This window comes from Symsagittifera roscoffensis, chromosome 5, assembly GCF_963678635.1.
Source record: "Symsagittifera roscoffensis chromosome 5, txSymRosc1.1, whole genome shotgun sequence".
Classification (NCBI taxonomy): domain Eukaryota; kingdom Metazoa; phylum Xenacoelomorpha; order Acoela; family Convolutidae; genus Symsagittifera; species Symsagittifera roscoffensis.
This window is the reverse complement of record NC_087066.1, coordinates 18,157,107-18,180,322: the sequence shown is the minus strand read 5'-3', so window position 1 is coordinate 18,180,322 and position 23,216 is coordinate 18,157,107. Positions and strand designations below refer to the sequence as shown.

Here is a 23,216-nt window from a genome sequence, read left to right as displayed (position 1 = left end):
TGATCTATGGCTATCCTGATATTTTGAAATTGAAACCTAAATTTCACAAATATCTGACTGAGCGATTGGCATAACCTTCAATTGAGTGGAAGTTTTTTCTTGTTGACATTTGATAGAACACAAATAATGGTGTATCAGTTTTACTCTAAGTTGTTATCTGATTTTATATTTAAACCATAAATTAAACCCGTTCAATTTTGAGGAGCTTTATCCAGCAGCATAAAACTACATTAATTCGTTGGATGACCTGTTTCATATCTTGTTAATTTTGGAAATATCTGCTAAACAGTGAAATCTAGGCTGTTTTCTACAAATAGCATTATCTTTTCACGAATTCACAATGTTTGCATAAATTTCAGATGTTTAATTGACAATTTGAAAGGTCACTATGACGAAATTACGCCGACGTGAATTCTTTTTTGGCGGACTCTGATTATTATTGGCTCGGAGCAATTTGAAGAAATGGTGTTAACTGAACAAACTAACACGCCAGTCGGATTCAATTAATTCACAGCAACTAACACTTCTATTCGTCAGTGAGAAGGATGTCAGAACACTCAGAGTTGCAGCCAAGTCTGTTTGGCGATGAACCCTCTCTTGACGGATTTTTCCTCAATAACGGTGAGTTTATGTTACTGTTATGTTTATGTTATGTGATTTACCGTTACTGTTTAGTAAAATTGACCTCTGATGGTTTATTTGTTTTGAGTCGAAAATTGTTTAAAACCGACGGACCGTTAGGAAACAATTTGATGACCGTATTTAAGGAAGAAGGGTTTGACCCTTACTCCCGATCCTCACGTACACACGCACAACTCAATACAAAGAAAATCGTGTACTTTTCTTAGTTTTTCTTCTGCCGAAAAAAATCTGAAAAGTTGTTTGCTCAAGAAATTTTGGGGATTGACTTTCGAATCCTAGTTGAATTACATTTTTAACTTCATTTGATATAGATGTTAGATTACACAACAAAAGCATAGGTGCACAGATCTCGCACAAAATAAACGTGATTAATTTTAAGATTCAAAAGTGGATTTAAATATCTTGAGGTTTTAGTGAAATGAAAAAAGCAGCTATAGATCCAGATTGAAATTGGCGAGCTTTATCAAACATATGCCTATCATGACAGATTCTGTTAAGGACTCCATCAGGCTGGCCACTTGGTCTATATTAATAGACTGGTCTGTAAAATCATTATTTGGTCTAAAATTTTTTGAAGTCTATATTTTCTAGAGGACCCCTCTCAGGGAGTCGACCCCCTGCCCTTTGAGATATCCATTTTTTACGGATTGACCCTAAAATTTTTCTAAAGGCGCTTTTGGCATTAATATATACTAATTTTGAGGGGTAGCGCGCACCGAAAAAATGCAATTTTTTGGTTAAGTTTTTCCAAAAAAGTGCCGAAAGACGCTCATTTTTTTCTTCAAAAATACCGTTTGGATAAACACAAATACCGTTTCTTGAAGGTCTTTTTTTGAGAAAATAGTGCCCAGTCTGGACTCCATTAAGTATCATTTTTGGCTGACCGACTCTAAGTTTTTTTTCGGCGCCAATATATACTAACTTCATGGGGGAGGGCTTGCCAAAAGATCGCGATTTGTTGTGAAAACTCTTCAACAAAGCTGTTTTTCTTCTAAAATTGGCCTGCGGCGCGGAAAAAATGATAAAAATAGGGTCTTTTAATGATTTGAAAGGGCGAGGGAAATCAGTTTGGTCGATCTAAAAAAGATCTAGAATAGGTCGACAAAATTTTCTAACAATTTTTGAAAATCCGCCAGCCAGTCCGAGATCCGCGATTGTTCAGGACAATTTATTTTTCTTTGGAGTTCAGGTGTTTGAAAAATTTGAAAAGGTAGTTTTTTGTCTGCATGATTTCATTATGACTTTTGACATTTGTCTGTTGGCTTTATTGAGTTCACTTCAAAATTCATTCAGATTGCGCTGCCATAAAAATTTCTAGTGACCTGAAAATTGCGCATTAATTTTTGTAAAATGGGGTAAGCTGCTTAACTTTCGAAGCTCGATAATCATGAAAAGCTTATTGTTAACCAAAAAAATTGAATTTTTTGCTGCTTCGGCTAATGCAGGGAATCAATTCAAAACAAAGTCTTTTCTTAATATAACTTGTCCTGTAAACAAGTTGTCTCACAAAATAACTGATTGATAATAGATATAACTTTCTCAAATCTGAACTTTCGTCAGGTAACAGACATATTTTGAACATGATGGCACTTAAGATATCAGTTTTTTTTTTCATTATAATTTCTAAATGTTGATTTCAAATTTACCAACTACGGTTTTGGTTTTTTAGTTTTTTTCTTTTTTTTGTTTACTCGGCTTGAAAAATTTTTTCCGGGTCTTACGTAATCGCCGTAGTGACATCATATTGAGTCGTTATATGAGCGAAACAAGTTTTTGCGTGTGAGATAGATTTTTGAAGGGGTAATTTAATATTTATTAAAACTTTCAAATCTTTTATGAAAACCTTTGTTTTGGCTCAAAGGTTGGCTGCTCAAAAATTGTCGGCCTTGTTAACGCTTCGTTGCTCATGTTTTGATGCAATTTTGCCTTCAATTGTCTTGTTAGGCTTTTTTAAGATTTGTTGAACGTAGTTCAGTCTCTTGTATATGATTTTTTTTCAGAAGTTTTTAAGTTTGTTCAGGCTCAAATTTACTTTTTCGCGGCTTGACTTTTAGTTTCTTTTCAAGTTGAGTTCATTTGCTTTGTGTAAAGGAGGGCACACTCCACTATCGAACAGCAAGAGTGCTAAGGTCACAAAAATGAGATCGATTACTAGTTTTGAATGTGGATTTTAATTTTCAGATTTCCAAACTGAATAAAAATTTTACCCATTATCCAGTTTCTCCAATTGGGTTATTTTTTTAATCAAAAACTTGTCAATACTTAACTGATCAAGAAGCTCAAAAAGCTTGAAGGGCGTCTATTTTTTTCTTCTAAATTCCAAAATTGAGATTTTTCAGTATCAGTAACAGCTCAGTATTTTTTTTCTGTTAATTTGCGTTCATGGACTCTATCGAACTGACTGTTGGCTATGGCTATGGCTATGTTTTCAACAAGTGACTTTTTTTTGGACAAACTGAGACAAATATGAAAGTTTAGGCCGATCTAGATTTTCTCGACATTTTCAAAACTTTTTTCTGCTTAGCGGCTTTTGTCTCAATTTCTGTCTGCTATTTTGTCATGCTATGTTTTTTGTTTATCACAAGGCGTGCGAAGCGCTGCCTTGCCTCTGTGTCGAAAATGTCCCTACAAAATTTGACATAGTTAAATCAATAGAGTATGTGCTAGCATTTTTCATTGCGTAGCGGCTACGCAATCTGATTTTCGTGGAAAATTTATGTTGGACTTCAAAAATGAAATCTCGAAAACTAAAGTACCAAATCTGCTATTAAGGGTTCAGTCGAAAGAAATTGTAGGTATATCTCCCGCATTTTCAAATTCTCTCAGTTTTGGCGGGGAATTCGCTATGGACTTAAGAAATATCCAGTATTCGACCGTTAACCCATATTTTGGACTTCGTTCAGTTTCAAAAAAATGGCCGTTGATGATTCTGATTAGGAAATCAATCGAATGGAGATGTTTTATTGGTTTTTCTTGAAAAAGCGTTTTCGGCGTCGTAGTTTTGATAAGGAATCAGTCATGGACTTGATAAATGGCCAATAATTGACATTTTGAAAGTTACGCACTATCTTTGGCATCAGTTAGTACGTCGTTTTCATTAAAATTATCCGACAGGTACCTCCCGCTTTAGCTGGACTCCTAATTCAAAGTTGGTTGAAATTGATTGTTTGAAAAATTTCTATTTGATATTCGAGTTGAGAGTGGAGTTGCACGTTTGCAGATGTATATTGCCCATATTTGACTTAGAAGCATCTATATCAGTCGTGTTTTTTTAGTAATGGAAGATGACGTCGAGAATGGCCTCACAATGGCAATGGATTTGCCCCCAACGATCGACTCACTTGAACTTGAATCCTTTCTACAAGACCAACAATCATACGATAATAACGCACCACTGATGGGTCAACAAGAACAGCAGCAACCAAATCAATCAAACAATCAGCAGCAAATTCAGTCGTCGTACTTAAATAACAGTGAAGTCTTGTTTTCAAACGAAAACGAACTTCTATTGGATGACCGACAATCGATCAATCCTAACATACAGACATCATCTGAAGGAATTTCTCTGAAACTGGAGACTCAGCAGCAAACGTGTTTATCCGGAGCGGGCAATGTTCTCTCGGCCCCTCTGGCTATTCAAGGTGAATTGATTCAGACCACTGATGCGAAAACTGGACAGACATACTTGCTGATTGTGCCTAGGAGCAACCAGACATTCACGCAGAATTCCAGCACTGGCTGTGACCTCAGTGAAAATATTACTACAGTTACGGTTCGTTTAATTGTTGCTTTATGCTGTATTTGGACTTTATACTGGTGTGTTTTAGTTTTCAGGAATGTCAAAATGTGAAGGCGAAATTAACCAAGCATAAATGAAGCACTATTTACTGAGAGTTAGATTTACCGGTATCAACTTCATTTCAATTGACAGCTTTCAAAATAATTATTCCTGCCAGTTGTACGGTGTAAATTATTTTGAAAGCTAAGTTTTGTTTTGGCTTCAGGGTAGACCGATGAACCGAGTTCAGCCCACATTCCGATCTATTGATGCTCAAAATACTTCACTCAATTACTCGGAGCAGATATCGTACCAACATCCTCAACACTTCAACCAGAATGTAACCCAGTCTAACCAGAACGGAATAGGGGTCAACGCACCTGTCAATCTCCATAACCAGAATAATATCCAGAACCAAGATCAAGTTTATTCTCAGAATATTCAATTAGGCGCATTTCAAACTCCAGTTCTGCAGACTGACTCAGTGTTGCGACAGACTTTGACGCGGGGGAATAATGACTCGGGAATCTCACACTCCTCGAATGGAAGTAGTGAGCAGACGTCGCCGGTGAACGACTTGCATGCGAGTGGTCGGAATGGAGGTAGCGGAGGAGTTGGGATGAGAAGCAACAGGAGTTCGAGCTCTTTGGAGAATATGCCGCAGATGACACAGTATCGGCCGGTAAGTTGATCGAATAGGCACTTAGTTGTATTTACAAGACATGTTGGCCTTATAGATAAAACGTTTAAAATTAAAATTGTTTAATAGTTGGAGCAAATCGCATTGATTTTCAAATAAATTAATTGGACGTCTAAGTTTTTAGTTGAAATCTGTGAACGTTCTGAGGACGACAATTGATCATTTTTTAGCTAAGGTTTTTCTTCGTTATCGAAAGGGGGTGTTCCCAAATATTAGACACCTTTTATTTAAGAATAGGGGTGTTAGTTTTTTAACATGCATAATTTGGATTTGTGAGAAAGGTGGCCATTTGTACAGGCTGCGCTGGATGCGCCATTGATCTCGTCCTACTTGAACAATAACACTACTACTACTACGTCAAGCTTCTACCATCCTAATGCCATTTATCCTCCTAACCCCCACATCTATTCCCCGTATATGGGAGGGGGAGGGGGAGGGGTAGCAGTAGGAAGTGCAAATTACATGCCGGATTCAGAGGTATTCATTGATAATAGACGTCATTCATAGCGCCTGATGAAGTTTCCATACTCTGTATCACTCTGTTAACTGATTCAGTTATCGAGGAATGATGTTTAGTTGTTGATTAAACACCAATCCTGAAAAACAACTGGGTTGCGTAGAGCAAAGAGAGCGTTAATTATCGCCAAGTTTTTTGTTTGGATCAAATGTGAAAATTGGAATCATTATTTGAATCAGCGCAGATTGGAAATTCATCATCAAGATGCCGATGTGAGATCATTTAAATAATCTCGTTTAGATTGCGATGAGACCACCCAATATTGCATTGGCGAGCGCAAGCTCGAACCAAGTTAGCAATAGACAAGGACAAAGAACAAGTTCAAATGGCCGGCAGAACGTTTCATCGATGCCTCAGTCTAGGTTCAGTGTCAGTAGCTTCGCGAATGTTGGCGAAATAGAGAATGTGTCCTACCACCACGGATCGGACAGTGATTTCTCGCCGCCTCCCGACCAGACAATAACTAGAGATGCTTATTCCAGTCAAAACAGGTATTCAACATTATTGTGGTTTCAAGTAGTATTGAAACTTAATTTTCTGTTCCTTTCATGCATGTTTCTGTTTTGTCATTTTATTTGGAAGAAGATTGTTTCTACTTAGAAAAAATATTGCGTATTTGCCAAGCGTTAATTTGATTGGGCATCGAAGATACGAATATATGAGCTAAAAATAGCGAGTTATAAAAAGTTGCTAATTTTGTGAAATTGCTACCGTCCTGTAAATGAATAATTTGTCTTGCATCTATGTTAGAACGTTATGAGGTTGCGTATTCAGTTGAAAGCTGTTTTTGTCCGTACCTCTGAAGGTGTCTTAATTTTTTCTTTTCCTCACAAAATCGAATACCGCCAAAATTGGTCGAATAATGATGTATCATATTGAAGCACTTCAAGTTGTGAGAGGACCGGTATAATAAAATTTATAGCTGGAACTTTATGTGACACTGGAACAGCAACTGGTAATTCTTGTTGGTCCGACCATTTGAAAAATGGGTAGAATTTTGTATTCATGTGTTTTTTTTTTCACTTAAAGTCAGGTACCATGAATTATCATTGGAATGGGTCGAGTGGTATATTATATTAAAGCCCTTTCAATCCTGATTCGAACTACATCAAAATTTTTTCGAAAATTTGTCCAGGTTTTGAGAAAAACCGGTTTGAAATTTTTGAGTTTGTTTAATTTTGAGCGATTAAAGCTAGCGAGCAGGGTTATTAGAGAAGAATCAGCCATGAAACTTTAGCAGAACTATTTTTTGAAGTTTGTTTAGATCCATTTTCAAAAGAATTTCTGCAAAAAAAAATAAAAGAAAGAATATCCTTGATTTTTTGTTTCAAATTATTTTTCGACGAAAGCAGTTGCCCGATTTGCCTATTTTACAGTGATTGTCGAATTATTATCATTGGGGCGCTAAAACTGCGAAATTGTCCGAAAAACTGTCCAAAAATTGTCCGAAAGTGATTGTCGAATTCATATCATTGGGGCTCTAAAAATGAGAAATTGTCCAAAAAACTGTCCAAAAAATGTCCGAAAGTGATTGTCGAATTCATATCATTGGGGCTCTAAAAATGAGAAATTGTCCAAAAAACTGTCCAAAAATTGTCCGAAAGTGATTGTCGAATTCATATCATTGGGGCTCTAAAAATGAGAAATTGTCCAAAAAACTGTCCAAAAATTGTCCGAAAGTGATTGTCGAATTCATATCATTGGGGCTCTAAAAATGAGAAATTGTCCAAAAAACTGTCCAAAAAATGTCCGAAAGTGATTGTCGAATTCATATCATTGGGGCTCTAAAAATGAGAAATTGTCCAAAAAACTGTCCAAAAAATGTCCGAAAGTGATTGTCGAATTCATATCATTGGGGCTCTAAAAATGCGAAATTGTCCGAAAAACAAATTTTTTCTCGACGATTGTATAATTTTGCTACTCTGATTGCGAATTTGGGGGCTTCTTCTGTCCATAATATCAAATAAAATCTCAAAATTATCCAGTTCTTATTTACTCCAATTCGTTCTTTCTTTTCTGAAGGTTTATTTGAAATCTACTCGGCAATGTGTTTATCAATGTGAGGTTCTGCCTCTCCACTAGGCCATTCGTTTGAGGATGATAGGTGGTTGAATGCGCCTGAGGAATCTTGGACCTTTCATCAGCTCTTTATATAATTCTCCCGCGAAGGCTTTACCATTGTCTCTGTTGCAATTTGTTCTCCTTTTTGGTTTGATGCTTAATTCACAGTCAATTTGGTAAATTTGGTCCGTCTTCTGTGCAGTTAGGCTTTGAAAAGGTATAACTGGTTTGGCAGTTTGCTTTCCTTATTTTTGAATGATAATAATGTGGAAAAACTGGTTACGTTCATGGTATGCACACAGCGTGTATAAAAATGAGTCTAATCTGTCATGTTTAAACAGCTGAAAAGGCAACAGTATTTTCAAGTCGAATCGACCTGGGCCAAAAGATGCTCTACTCCAGCTTGCCCCATACGATGCCCTTTCTTTCAAAGTTTTCATTTGTTTTCGTTCAAATGAAGACGCTGAACAAGTAAACTTCAAACAAAAGTGTCCATGAATTGAAGGAACACGGGTGGAATCAAAAGACTTCAAAGTATGATTGAACAAATTAAAATCAGCACAGTTTCATCATTTTTTTACACCGAGTTTAACATATCACAGCATTAGTTATGAGCGTGTAAGCTTCAATGGTGTGGATGATTGCGTACACAATCTTTTGTAAAATCAGAAGATCAAAACTTGGAGTCAACAATTGATCTCCTGAAATATAGAAGCTCTTGAGCGGTTACCGGAATATGGATCCTCAATGGAAATACTTAAGTTAGCCAGTCATAAAATATAACCAACCACATGGTCTTCGTTTACACTAGCAAGAAGCTAGTATTTTAGTACGAACCTTTTTTTCCTAAGATAACTCGCAAATAAAAGTGTTCATTTGGTGGCAGTTTAGCTATAATCAATCTGTAGCGTCTGTTTAAGAGTAATGAACGTAGTGAAGACTTATATAGGTCTTGCTGATCTTTTTTGCTTTTCAGGAAAAAGTCTTAGAATGTCAATAAAAGTCTCTAAGAACTACAGATGTGCATTCATACATATTGATGCATTTATGAATGCACTTAGGTATATATGCACTTTTTAAGTGCAATTGAAACTCATCTGCTGAAAGTTGCGTAAATAGCACTCTCCTAATACGAACGTGGAAATGGCGCAAAAATGTGAACGATTTCTAGCTACGAAAGTGGAATTTAATTTTTAGATTTCCAGTGGATTAAAAACTTTACCTGTTGATCCAGTTTTTTCAAGTTGCATTAATGTTATCAAAAAAGCGCCAATCATAAATTGTTCTAGAAATCCAAACAGCTTAAAGGGTATCTATTTTTTTAGATATCGAACCCGAGACGTAGCCGCATTTTTACTAATATGAAGCTTATTTCTACTTTTTCTTAGTGCACTTTGTAGAGCTGCTTTTTGTTGCGTTCTCGCTAGTATTTGCGAACGAAGCTTCGCTTCTGTTTAAAAATCTTGTTTTTGCTTCCCACAGCCTTAAAAATGTTTGACTCGTTGAGTCCCAGAGTGCAATCGAATTTCCTACAGGAAGGTGTAGAGACTTGAATTGCCCTCTTAGAATAGGGCTGTAGCACTGAGTTGCCAAACTCCAACAGTTGACATTTCGTTCAATTTGTTTGTTGTTCGTAGTAAATCTTCGGCTGCTTCTTGTGAATTGTTCCAGACACCTAGGAAGAATTGGTTGCACACTGACTCGCTCAGGTGTTTTAGCCTTTAAGCGCGGGAAGTATAAAGCAATTTCGTCATTTTGGTCAACCACGTGCTCAATCTCATTAATGTTTTCAAACAATACTTGTACTAATTGAAGCGAAACAAAGCGAGTATCGAATGAAGAGCCAAGTTCATCTCGCAAAAGTTTCCATATACTTTCTTGACATCTAACCCGTTTTCTTGAAATCCAACCCGGAATATCGTGGCTGTGCTCATATTTCGAAACAATTAGTTCCATGAGACGAAGCATTGGTTATTGTGTGAACTTGTTTTGGTTGTTTGCTTTTTCGTAAACGCGCCCCGGTAATAAGTAGCGTTCGTTTATGTATTGGGATATTCCGCATGTTTTTTACTCATGTTGATTTAGATGATTGTTGAAGAAAAAAGTCTATAAATCAACGTAGAATACAATTATTACAGCTTTAGTTCTGTTAGTGGTGTTAATTGTATTTTTTTTCTAGTTTCAGTCACTAATTGCTAAAATTGCTAATTGGAATATTTTAGGCACCATCCGATTTTTTTCAATTAATGGCTTTGCTCAACCATTGTATGTTCGTATCTCAAAACTTATCTTGTGTACTGGTCGGATCGGTTTGAACATCGGAGAATTCACTTAAAGTATTAGTGATGGGGCGGGCAAGCAATAGAAAAAGTTGTCATATGGGGCAAGTTGGCATAGGGCAAGCTTTCGCTTATGCAAACTAGTACAGAGCAAGTTGGCATAGTGCAAATTAATCTGACACCTTTAGATAAAATTTCTTAAAAACTATTATTTCGATCATAAAAAATGGCCGAACAAAAAAAATTACCCAAGCCTTATCATTTCGTTGCTTTCTGTGAAATTTGGAAAAATTAACACGGGAAGCGCAATTGGCATCAAAGTGTTTAGGCTGAACTTGTTGACAAAACTCTTCTTTGAAAATTGCGATTTACAATTTTATGCGCGATTTCAGGTCTCTGTTCGTTCAGAGGAGCCAGTCTGGACAAGTGATGCAGGTCATCCCCGGAAGTGTGCAGTCAGTGGTTGTAGGAGATTGCAGTGGTGGTAATAATTCGATGCTCGGAAAACCGAGGAGTACCCATAATGTGATTGAGAAGAGATATAGACTGAGTATAAATGACAAGATTGTACAGCTCAAGGATGTAGTGTTGGGACCCGACGTGAAGGTAAGCTAGTTTTTTTATGTTTAGAATTAGATTTTATTTGATGATGGTACAGGTAAACTGTGATAGAGGAGATCCCACCTCATACTAATGATAAGCAAAACCAGCAATTAAGTTAATCAATTTACGCCGTTCCTAAGTTTTTATCAAACAACCTTCTTCATTTGCGCTATCTTATTGATGCTTTAATTGACATCACTGAAGCGACAATTCGTAGCAGTAGCTCAAGCGGAGAACACTGATTCACGCGCAGTATTCCTCTCGTGCCGGATGTAAGATCAGCGGAGCAAGCGTATTCTACTTGCATATGCCTGGTTACCAATTGTCGCCTGTTACGAGTTTTTATCCTGCCCACTGATACAAAAATTTGAAAAATTGTTAGGCATTGAATTTATATAAGGGATCTTGATAGTTCCATGGGACCCCACTATCACATCTGTACTGTGTTGATTTCTGTACCGGGTAGCCGATAGCTAAAAACCTCCGTTCTGACGTGTTTTCAGCTAAACAAGTTGTTTTTGTTCTAAAGATTTTTTGCGGAGTCATTCAGTGGCTCTGGGCAAAACGACTGATAATTGATTATTTATTGAACATTTAGATGAACAAGTCTGGCATCCTGCAAAGAGCGATTGACTATATTAGGAGTCTGGAAAATGGAAACAGTCAGTTGAATAAGGAGAACATCAAGCTGAGAGCAGAGAATGCTAAATTGAGTGAGTATCGAATAATGTTATCAACATTACAGATTTATTAAGCAAATCCCCGAGATAGCTTTTGTAGGCTGTCGGACTTTTTCAACGTTTGTTAAGAAGAAAAATATATTTCACTCAACATTTTCAGAAAGAACAAAATTTAACAAGAAATTTTTCGATTGAGAAATCGTATGGTAATTCATTACAGAAAGTTGAGTGTGGATACGCTAAGGGTTGAATGGAAATCCATTTGGAGCGTACCCTGGTGACAACTAAATTTAATGAACATGCTATCATCAGTTTTGAATCTTATAGCGGTTCATGAAATATCTTTGCGGCTTATCGTTTGCTGTTGATATCAGCCAGTTGATTCACTGTTTTTTAAAATGGTTTTGGCCATGAGATACTGTCGGAGCACGCAAACTGAAGAACGACCAGTAAAATATTTTTTAAATGACACCCAAATAGAAGATGTAGAATGTTTTAAATATCTGTGGAGTGTTTTTTCAATTGAGAAAGTTTCTAACTGGACGGCAATTAATATTTGCGTATAAAAGTTACGTGCAACCAATCATCCAATATGGAGTTTTAGTTTACGCAAATACCGACAAAACCAAACTGTTAGAACTGGAAATGAAAATCAGAAGGCTAATCAGAATAATTTTTTTATAAACACAGGATGGATTCAATCACTGAAATAATGCATGATAATAAAATATATACCGTAAGAGAATTTTTTTGCTTACGAAGTTCTGAAATTAACCGGAAAAATTATTCGAAAAGAGTGCCAAGTTGAAACCTTGAGATATTCTATTACTGAACAAGAATTGAACGTGATATTTTCAAAGCGAAAAACAAATCAAAAGTTAGCTATAAACAGAAATAAACTCAGCAGAGGGTCGACTACACCTAAAATTAAAAAAATGTTCAACTTTCTAATAAATTTTTCCCCACCTGGGTCAATTTCTTGAAAGGGGCTTCTCGGTTTCAATTAAATAGTTTTAATCATAAATTTTTGGATAATTACATTCTAGGAAATACGATTTTACTGGGCATGCTTTGAGACCTTTTATTGATCAATAAGTAGAACTTGTTTCTGTTGGTTTCTAAGTTATGGGTAGAAAAGACTACCTGAGAAAACTAAATTAATTTTTTTTATATAGAATGATTTAAAGGTGTGAATAAAGAGGTTTTACGTTTAATAAATGGTTGCCGGTAGAAGGTCCATTGCATTGGATCAAAGAATTTAAGTACTTTTTTTTGTTCTCTGCTTAATGAGACACCTGAAAACGGGCCTTGTTGGCTTAATGGTGTTCTCCCAAATGATTCTAATTTGTATTTATAAATTTTTATAAATAATTTTGTAACTAGATATCGTTTGGAAACAATTTATGATTATTATATTATATTTTTAGAAGACCAGTTGAACACATCGATGGAACAAGTGTCATTGGCGGCTAGCAGTGTAACAGCTCTTCAGACCATGGTCACTGTGAACCAAATGAACAGTCCACTTAACTCTCAGTTCACAGCTGCGGGAGGAATTATTGTTCCTCAGAGAACTATCATCCCTGCCAGGCCTCCCAAGCTCACGAGGCCCAGACAGGAGTCGAGTGGGGCGTCACCTGGAAGCAGTAGTGGCGTCGGAAGTGTGCACTCAGATCCCTTTTGCTCGTCATCGGATTCAGACTCTGCTGCGCCGTCTTCGAAGGCGCCCAAGGTATACGGCCAAATAATCTTCAGTAACCCTAATGGACATCCAAATTTTCTGACATGAAACTTTCGTACATTTTCAATTTGTTTTAATTAATATTTCTCATAATGCAGAAATATACATTTTAGCGCCAGAACACTATGGCATGCTCAGTAAGTTTGAAATCTCGTGCACAGTTTTGATTTCTATCAATTTCTAATCGGGGCATCCTTTTTCGGGATGTTTTTACACCTGCGCGAGACCAAGTATTTTGTTATCGGGAACTAGACTTTTTTTCCCGTTAACAACTTTTTTTTCAAATCGTACTTGCTTTACTTTTTCTACTTACTTTATTGTTGAACCTTTACAACTTCTAGGCTCGTTCCCTTTCGGCCTGGAGGTAACGTGGTGGTCTTTGCCCACTAAGGGCTAGGCTTCGAGTCCCGGCAGGACCTTGTTTTTTCAGTATGTATGAAACTATTCAAAGTTTCCGTGAAAAATTGAATTGTCGGACTTGTGTTTGTTTGCTTGTTTTGCCGGCTTAGTTGCCACATTGGAATTTTCTTGTACGGTCAGCAACTTTTGTCGTAGAAACTAGTGTCTGTTCGATGTATTCCTGTAGTTTATAAAATCTTAATTATAATTATAAACTTTCCTTTTTTCGACTAATGCTTTTACCCTTTCAATAAGCAAGGGTTTTGAATCGGGTACAAACGTTTTTCCCGTGAAAACTTTTGTTCACAGGCCTTATCTCCTGTATCCCGCTCTCATTCATGTACTTGCTTCGTTATAAAATCAACTTATAATCGAACATCTTGCGTAGAGGCAACATACCTGAGACAAAGGTTGGTGGTTTAAATCCGGTCGGGACCTGTTTTTTTTTTGTGATTTTTCGGAATTTAGTACGTCTGTTTATTTTTGTCGGTTTAATTCCTATAGGCGGATTTTTTTTGAATGTTCATTTCGTCCAAGTTGCTCTAATGTGTATGCCTGAGACGACAAAGACTGGGATTTCGATTCCAGTCGAGACCTGGTTTTTTTGCAAATTGAAAATTTTCGGCTATTCTAGATTTTTGCCTGTCTGTTTATTTTTGCCGGCTTAGATGCCTCTGCAAGTCTCTTTTTGAAAGTTTGGCTTTTTCCAGCATTCCGAAAGCTCCTGGCAAAGTTCCTAATGGTGCGGGTACTTTTCCAGATATTTTCGGCTTTTTTGCGATTTTAATTTAAAAAAATTTTGACGAAAATGATTTTAAGAAGTTTTTTTTCAATTTTTCTTTTCCTTTGATGCTTCCCCTGTTTAAAAATTTTATTTTTGTATTTTTGATGGTGTATTTTAGAGAACTATAACGGTCGGTTTGACGGACAGATCTAAAGTGACTCTTTGCATGATTATGATGTGTGTCTTCTTCTTCAACCCAGTCGGAGTCATGGTATCCCGGTCCGGAGTATTCGACTCAGCATCGCCGGATTCGCCGTCAGTCGTGCTCTACTCGGATGTTGTTTCCGAGCACAACGGAAACCGAGTACTTCAGAGTGTTGACGAACCGCAGCCCGAGAACTCCTCGTGGCACGGGAATATCGACGATGATTTTTACGGTCTCATGTCGCAAGGAGTTGTAGTGTGGATTATGAATGCGATTGTAGTGATGGTTATAGTGGGGAAGGTTTTCATATTCGGAGAGCCATGTTTGCATTCGAAAAGTGATGAATATCAGACGTTTAAGACTCTGGTTGCAGAAGCCGATGTTTTACTATCACAGGTAAGAGCTTGAGACATTCATTTTTTTGATAGTTTTAAAAATTATTGACTACGATTTTATGTCAGAATTAAGTGATGTTTTTTTTTTCGTTTCAGAGAGACTACGCGTCGGGATCCGCAACTCTGAAACGGTCCTTAACCTTGATTGGCTGCCCGGTGCCAGTTTCGAACCTGGACCTTCTGTTCAGCGTAATTTGGAGAATGCTTCGGCTAATTTGCCAGCGGACAGATTTCGGAAGGTGTGTTCTACGACGTCTTGCTGATTTTAATGGACCGAAAAATGCAACAATGAAGCACGCGAAGGAAGTGGCAGTTGTCTACCACAAACTTTTCCAACTCTATCTTACCGGTTTGCTAATTATCTTAATTGACGTTAGTCCTAAATTTCAACTATGCAGTCTAATGTTTATTAAAATATAAGCATAGAACTAGTCATAGATAGAATTATCTACATGAAATAAAATTGTGAATGATCGAAAAAAATACCATTTTGTGGAATATTTTTTACCCTGGTCGACAAATGATTTAACGTGAATAATGATTATTACCTCGTTTCTTATACATGTCTTGGCTTAAGGTTGTGTACCTGATAATAAGCTGTGTGGTACACTGTATGGCCTGACTGCTCTAACGATGAGCGACTTTGCATATCCCATAATGAGTAAAGTGCAGCTCGTCGAGATAGTGTTCAACTGTGCCATCGGACTCCGGTTCAAGTTCAGAAAGCCAGTCAGCTTCCTTTCTGTAAGTCAACGTATTCTAACTAGTTACTTTTCTTGTTTCAGTTTCATAAACAAAATAGCCGGTTTTCCGAAAAAAAAAACGAAAAAAAAAAAACGATTGTTTCCAGAAAAAAAAAACTTGAATTAAGTCTGCTTTTTATGTTAATGCGGGAGGTACTAAAATTTCGTCTAGTACAATTTAACAATAGTTTTTCTGCCTTTAATTTTATTTTCAATGGCGATCAGCGTAAATTATTGTTACCAACCTTTTTTTTCTAACCTAACTCGCACATAAAAGTGTTCTTTACAACTGTTCACTTATTTGGAAGTTTCACGGTAGCATCTGTTCTCTGATTTCTTGTGGCTAGTGTTTGGTACCTTTTGAGTGTCCGTGACTAAGTGGTTAATGTGTGAGACTGTTAATCTCTAGGTCGCAGGTTCGAATCGCGAGGCTAATTTAATTTTTACTAATTCATTGCTTATTCTAATTTTTCTTATTGCACTTTATAGAGTTGCTTTTTTCTTGTTCTCGCTTGTGTTGGCGAAGCGAAGTTTCGCCTCTGTGTTACAATGAAGAATCAAATTTTGTTTAATGCAAACTTCAGCTAAAATAAATCAGCATGAAAAGTGACTATTCACGAATCATTCTACATTCGTCAATGTTAAATAAGGGATTTTTTTTCTTGGTTTTTCTGAGTTATTAACACGTTTGATTTGTCTGTTGGCTATAATTACGTCGGTGATTAGCAAGTGATATCAAATCGGAGTATAGATATTTTAGATTAGAACATTTTTAACTGAACCACTGAAAGACTTGGCTCTGCTTACTTCATAAGTATATCAGGATTGACAAACGAACGTTACCTGTTCAGTGTACATGTAACATCCATGCTTGAGATGGCAAAAGTAATGGTTTTCATTGTAGCCAGAAGATTTTTTTCTATAAAAAAGGGTTTGGGAGAAATTATGTTATTGGACTCCTGTTCGTCTGCTTGTTTTTTGTTGGCTCAATTTCCTTTTTTCTGGTTGAAGCAAGTTGTGCCAGAAATTAAAGGAGTTTTGATTCGTTGCTGTGATTTGCGACCTCCGATTTTCTGTAATGTTTTTTTTTTCGTTTCGGCAATTGTGATATCGGCTTGATATCCTTATTTTGCGTGCTTTTGTTCAGCTTAATAAATAAGTGATATCAGCTTAATTTTTAATTGCGTCGTTCGAAATCAGGTTTTTATGCTTCAGAAGGGTGAAAAATTGGTAGCTCAATTTTTTTGTAATTCTCTTTTCGTTTTAACGATTTTCATATTTGACGCTGTCTATACCTCACTTTTCGAGGAAAACTCATGAAGCTTTAGTACATGTTTTTTGGTGTGAATTTTTTCACGTAGTGGATTCTGCATCATTTCTTACGCTGTATCGCAAACTTTTGTTCTCTCAAAATCCTTTTTTTTTGTAGTTCGGAAGTAATTGAATTAGTGGACAAGAGTGGGTATTAGAAATCACCAAAGTAACAAAGAATTGAAACTGAATTAAGATAGGAGCTAAGTTGCTCATCCAATTTCGTTTATTTTAGTCCAAAAACGGAAAAATTTCTATCACTTCTCAATACAGATATTTTTTTAGTATCGGAATCTTGGCTGCAAGTGGTTAATTGTAATGTTTCTTGTTTGTAAATGCGATTGAAATCTGTATATGTGTTTGAAGTCTCAGGATTTTATAAAAATCTCGAATTTTTATTTTTTTTTGGCGGATCAGTTAATGTGTTTTGACTAAGTGCGTGCGTCAATGAAATAATTGTAGATGTCTGATCGAAAAAGGACATAAAATACAATTAATAAATTGTTTCATGAAGAGCAGTGATGTTCAATCAAAAAAAGTAAAACTGATTTTTTAACTTAACTAATTAAAATATTTTTAACCAAATCGGTTTAACCAGTTTTGCTTTTAACTTTTTCTAATTCATAGTAAATGATGCAACCTTCAAAAGTTTTCGGAATGCGAATTTTGGCGGACGTTATCAAATTGGGATCAACCGTACAATCTTTCTCCCCCCCCCCCCCCCCCTTTAATGACCTACCCTAGAATGCCCTTCCCAAGCATATATTAAATATGAAAATTGATGCTGTATAAAACATGCATTTCATGAAATCGCGTAAATAAAATTGGTTTCTACGTTTTTGTGTACGAGTTTGCAATTTTATACCGGTAATCGCTTAGATTGACGTTTCAATTCATTTTTTTCAGTAAAACGCTTAATTTGAATGAATATAGGCTATTCTCAGTTTTAGTTCATAAAAAATCCATGTTGTATTCTTTTAAATTGATTGGGGGGAGAGCTATTTATAGGAGTTATTGGGTTAAACCTCAAATTGTATTAAATTACCAAAAAATTGATTATTATCAATCGATGAAACACGACTGATTGAAGGTTTGGATTAGCTTTGAAAAAAAGATTAATTCCTTGGCCTTTCCTTGGATTCAAATGCACCCTGGAAAGCTAATATATGGCCCAGTTTTCATTAGTTAAAAAAGACCTGTATTTTGCCAAATTGGTTTAGCCAAACCATTTTTTAAACCAATATCAGACGACTAAACTCTTGGGTTGCTTTAATGCTGGTTTTATAGCAGCCAGATTCAAAGATATATGAAGAATTGCTAGTGAAACTACACATAAGCAGAAGTATTTACTCGATTCTGATCGTTTATGTTTTGTCAACAAATGAGAAATTTATCATATCATGGTACTTGTAATTTTAATTTTCACTGCTGAGAAATACCGAATGAAACAAAACTCTATACTGATTAAACGATAGCATCATGTCGCTCGTCTATTTCTATACTTATCGCTGCTTGAATTTGCTTTGTGCCATGATTCATGCAATTTATTCAACAACTGAGCCTTCACTTTTGAGGCAAGGCGAAACGGGCTCAAGTTCATTTATAGCTCCTTTCCGACTTGAAGAGGATGTCGAGAGTCATTTAAGCGAAGGTGAAGGCTACAGTGCCGGTGAAGGCAAAAGTATTTTCTCACCTGATGGAATTCTTCGTGCTCTTTTTCCTTCCCACCTGCGAGATTTCATTTGTGAAATTTAAGCTCACAATGTGCAAGGGGGAAGAGAAAGAGCCATTTTTTATGGAGATGAGAAAGCGATAGCATATTTTGTTTCATTGCGTTTCAGCGTGGTCTATGTTATTACGGCCGCCGGCACTCGATCGGAGTCTCCCTTCCCGCCAAATTGGACTGGCTTCTTAGTCCCTCTGGCAACGACTTCTTCCATGGCGTCAACGGAGACAGCTCTGACTATGTATTCCAAGGCTTTTTATTTGATTCGGGAAGCAGCGATGGTGTTGCCCAGGATAAATGGTGTATTCCTAGGAGTTTTCCGAGTATATTCACCTCTTGTGCTTCCTATTTGAGACATGACCCTCTTGAATGCCTGTCACAACATTACAGACAGCATTTATTGACTGGCGCTCTGCATGCGACCATACTGCCTCTACAGACGTAAGCGAAAAACATTTTGTGAAGCATTCCAATGAAGCCGATCTTTTTTATGTCGAAAACTTTCTGAATTTGCATTTCATCCAAAATATCTGGAAAATATCTCAGTTTTGACGGATCTTCTGTAATATCACATTTGATAGCTTCTGGAAGTTTCTATAAAGTGGCGAGGAATAAGGCTGTACCTCAAATATCCTATTTTGTATCCCACTTAAACTATATTGTTCGTCATTTTGTAATCGTGTTCTAGTTAAAAGAATACAACTGTTTTAGTGGTTGTATAGAGGTTCCGTCCAGGAGTGTGGCCCTGCACAACACAATGGCAGTGTGTGGCTTCAAGAGGAATTCCAACTGCTTGTCATCTCCTTCGACCCAAAAAGGTGGATCGCTCCCAAGTCGCAACAGGTTGGTAACTTGGTTTTAAACTTTCGAACAATTTCTTCAGATAAAAACAGGATCGATTTCATTGTAGATTATAGTTGAAGTGTTTCGAATTTTTTCTCTTACTGTTTTGAGGTGCTTATCATTTGAAAGTGGTGGCTGGTTGTTTCAGTTTCTTTGGTATCTTAGTTTATTGGAGTGGGAGATATAATGGCGATATATAATGTTTGTGCTTGAATAGCGAGCCTATCCTGGATTCGAGTCTATCCCTCGGCAACAAGAAGAAGCAGAGGTATGAGTCTCAGAACTCCTCTTCGGGCAAGCCTCTCAACGACTGCATCTCCTTCTGGTGGGCATCCATTGTGAATGCTGTCCAGGCGCAACAGTGGTTCCAGTGTGGGGGGGATGACCATGTGGCGAGTAACCAGACAATGGGAGTTTTGGTGGAGGATATGCCATCACAGCTCAAGAAACTGGAGTAAGTATTATTTGTTCATTTTCTAAAACTTCCAATTTTGATTTTAGAATTTAGAAGCAAATAATTTTGAATTAATTATGTTCCTACTTAAATTGTAGAGCTGAAGTTGCAGTTTAGATCTTGAGTTCTTTCTGAAATTGAAATGAACATTTGTCAGCGTTTTCATAGCATTTATTGATATTTATTTAAAAAACGGGATGTTGCGCAATGTTTGACAAGAATTCTAGTATAGATAATTCTCCATAAAGCAGGTAGAATTGGAACATTGTTATTGTTTACATAATGCTCTTCAGTGTCTATTTATAAGTGTAAGTCTACCAATTTTGCTGTCTTTGTGTTCCAGTAGTTCGTTGGCAGCGGCAGTGCAGACCAGTGTGATTGCGAGGAGGATTCTCCTAGAGAGCAGAGATGGGTCCTCGCACGACTCAATTGTTGCCATGTGTGACAAGGCGTCTGCTCTACTCGCGGAAGCTGTGAAGGAGACATCGGAGCCATCTATATACTTGAACGATACAAAACTCAGAACTGTAAGCGGTCAATTATCAGAAAATATGATACCACTTTTGATCCTCTGTGGGGTTTCTTTGGGTCGAAATTGAGAGCAAAAACCATGCCTAGCATACAGTTCCTTAACACTTCGTGTAGTGGTCGGAACAATAATGTTTGGTATCCCATTTCAGCTGGCCCTGGTGTTTTGTGGGGACGTTCTTTTGGCCACGAGGAAGGAACTGTGGGAGTCCATGTTGTATCTGAATGACCAGGATGGCGAACAACTGTCGAAGGTGCTTGAGGCTTATAAAGGAGATCTGAAAGTGCTGAAGAGCATCACTAACGTCTACCATCCTGCGAAAGAAAAGGTAACTGGAAAAAGCAAATCATCCACTGAAAAACGGGACGCCCTCTGCGATTCCGACAACGTCTGTAACTTACTTGAAAAATTTCAAAATTTTCGCCGAAGAACTTGCATATTTAGCCGAGTAGAATTTTAGTTGAATATTTTTGATAACATAAACTATTTATAAACTAGTGTCGGGCAGCCTTCCAATGTTTTGTCGACGAAGTTGGAATTGTTTTAGTGCTACTTCTATGAAACTGTCAGTCACATGATGAAAAAAGCTGTGGTAATTAACATAAAAAGCCTGTCAGATGCATCAAACGCGCTGACGACAGCTGACGAAATCAGGAATGCAACCGGAGCAACAAACAATCAACAATCGATTGCCGTATCTGCGCTGTGTTATAAAAACAACAGTAGTATGGATTATGTGTTCTGGGAGAAAATGGTTCCTGTTTATGTAAAACGGCGTCTCAAAGCTGCCAGAAATGCGCTTCGTATGCAAGCCGTTCCACCCATTTGATGAATTAGATAAATTAATATCAATTAATCCTCTCCTAACGAATAATTCATATAATGAAACTAACTCTCCACAAATATCCTTTGAAATGATGTAGTTATTTACGCTACTTTATTTTTGTAAAGCTCTTAATTTGTTCAAACTACCTGTTGAGGCTCTATTCTTTGAAATTGTTTTAAGCTAAAGTTTATTATTACTTCAGAACAGAAAAATAATAGTCTTGAAGCGATTTAATTTGAGATTTTGTCCTAATGTGTTTTATAAGCTATTAGTGAAAACTGTGCTTCCTCCGCTACTAGGTTTCTGGGCTTTGGTCTATTCAGATATGTATTACACATGCAAAGTGTAGTGTGATACTGCAAGGCTACTTTTTTCCAACTTAATTTGTAAATCTCAACAAGTGCTACTTATGATGCACTACTTTTGATGACACCATTAAGCTGTAGACTGAATTAGCTTTTTGTTAGCATATGCGTTAACTGTCGGTTAGTAAAAAGTTAACACGGTTGATGCATATTTTCACTAGCGAGCTGGCGAGCGTTAGTGTATTAGTACGAACCTCCTTTTTTCTAACCTAGCTCACAAACAAAAGTATTCACTTATTTGGTGGCACTCCTGCGATCTGTAACATTGGAACTTCATAGCATCTTTTCTGTGCTTTTTTGCGGCTAGTGTTTGTGATTTCTTAAGCGTCCGTGGCTGAGTGGTTAGTGCGTGAGACTCATAAGCTCTAGGTCGTAGCCGAGACGTAACCGAATTTATACTATGTCAAGCCGTTTTTATTTTAATGCTTATTGCACTTTATAGAGCTGTTTTGGGCCGTGTTTTTGCTTGAATTTGCGAAGCGCAGCTCCCCTCTGTCGAATTCATGACACGAGCCGAACTAAGATTTATTTATTTTATACAACATAAAAAATCATAAAAAAAATTTTTCAGATGTTTTCGAACTCAGTATATTAAATTTTTGGCTTTATAACTGTTCCGACTATTTGATTAATATAGAGGAACTTTGTATTCGGGTGTGTTTTAATTTGTTTTCCACGCAAAATCAGCTATCACAAATAATCATCGGAGAGAGTTAAGTGATATATCATATGAAAGCCCGTGCAATTGAGATTGGAACGACATTAAAAGTTTTTTTAATGTTTTCACAGTGTCGAGAAAAACCGGTTTGAAGTTTTTGATTTTTCGTCCTAACTTAAGCGAATAAAGTGAGCCTGAAGGCTTGCAATAGCGCATTCTAATGGTTTAAAAGCTTACAATAGCCTTAATGAAAACATAGAAATTTAATTTTACACTAGTAACGTTAGTTGTTTGAGCAATTTAGCTGTTTTTTATTCCTCAACTACAGCTAAAATTACCGTGCTCAGTTCAAGTATCTTGATTTCTAGAGAACTACGAAGATTTGGTTCTTCATATTTTTACGCATAGATATGCAGCTCCAAATGGCCTGGTAGTATTTAACTCCGGGTTCTGATCAAAAGAATATACGAAAATCATACAATCAAGTTGTAGATTCGAGAAATTGAATCAAAATTTGATTTTGTTAGCTCATGATTTTCTTAAATGTATCAAAGTATTGTATGAAACCGAGCACATGTTTTGTGGTAGATGACTGAGAATCAATTGGCCTATTCCTATTTTCGTGAAAAATATTGAAAAGTTGTTCCCGGATAAGTTGAAGGGTGTTTTCATAATTGGGAATACTTTTTTTTATTAATTTTTTTTGGATTTTGTTTTTTGACCAAATTATCGAAGGTCGTGAAGAAAAATTTTTGGTATTTTTACTGATATCGCTCAAAAGTTGAAAGGTTTGATAGCGATATCAGTAATCATTTCATTAACTCGTTTATGAACTATTCGTTGTCTGTCAAAACGTTTTTTTTAAAATTATATCAGAAACGCTTTCCCATTTTTTTCTGACAAGAAATTAACCAGATAAACCTTTTTTGTAGAACACCAAGTGGTTCTAAAACTTAGAAATTTGTGCAATCATACACAAAGGTTCCCCGAATGGATATTAGACCTAATATTTGATTCATAATAAAAAAACATAGCAG

General features: G+C 36.6%; 2 protein-coding genes across 3 annotated transcripts in view; both read left to right on the top strand.

Annotated features, from left to right (window-relative positions):
- The window catches only part of LOC134845476 (protein unc-79 homolog), a 117,003-nt gene that overhangs the window by 40,084 nt on the left and 53,703 nt on the right, over positions 1–23,216 (top strand). The window lies entirely within an intron of this gene.
- LOC134845477 (sterol regulatory element-binding protein 1-like) lies at positions 363–21,408 on the top strand. Of its 2 annotated transcripts, XM_063862371.1 has the most exons (17): positions 363–621; positions 3,918–4,414; positions 4,647–5,102; positions 5,418–5,597; positions 5,878–6,128; positions 10,370–10,583; positions 11,179–11,293; positions 12,688–12,992; positions 14,303–14,725; positions 14,821–15,073; positions 15,302–15,468; positions 18,620–18,945; positions 19,216–19,347; positions 19,565–19,801; positions 20,145–20,328; positions 20,482–20,658; positions 20,878–21,408. In XM_063862371.1, the coding sequence occupies exons 1-17, from the start codon at positions 546–548 to the stop codon at positions 21,157–21,159; spliced, it is 4,275 nt and encodes a 1,424-aa protein (XP_063718441.1). In that variant the 5' UTR covers positions 363–545; the 3' UTR covers positions 21,160–21,408. The 2 variants fall into 2 exon arrangements, with proteins under 2 accessions (XP_063718441.1, XP_063718442.1); XM_063862372.1 differs by lacking the exon at positions 5,418–5,597.

Coding starts and splice junctions, on each gene's coding strand:
- LOC134845477 (XM_063862371.1), top strand. CDS start 546: ATGTCAGAACACTCAGAGTTGCAGCCAAGTCTGTTTGGCGATGAACCC. Junction 4,415..4,646: donor AAAATATTACTACAGTTACG/GTTCGTTTAATT, acceptor TTTTGGCTTCAG/GGTAGACCGATGAACCGAGT. Junction 12,993..14,302: donor CGTCTTCGAAGGCGCCCAAG/GTATACGGCCAA, acceptor GGTGTATTTTAG/AGAACTATAACGGTCGGTTT.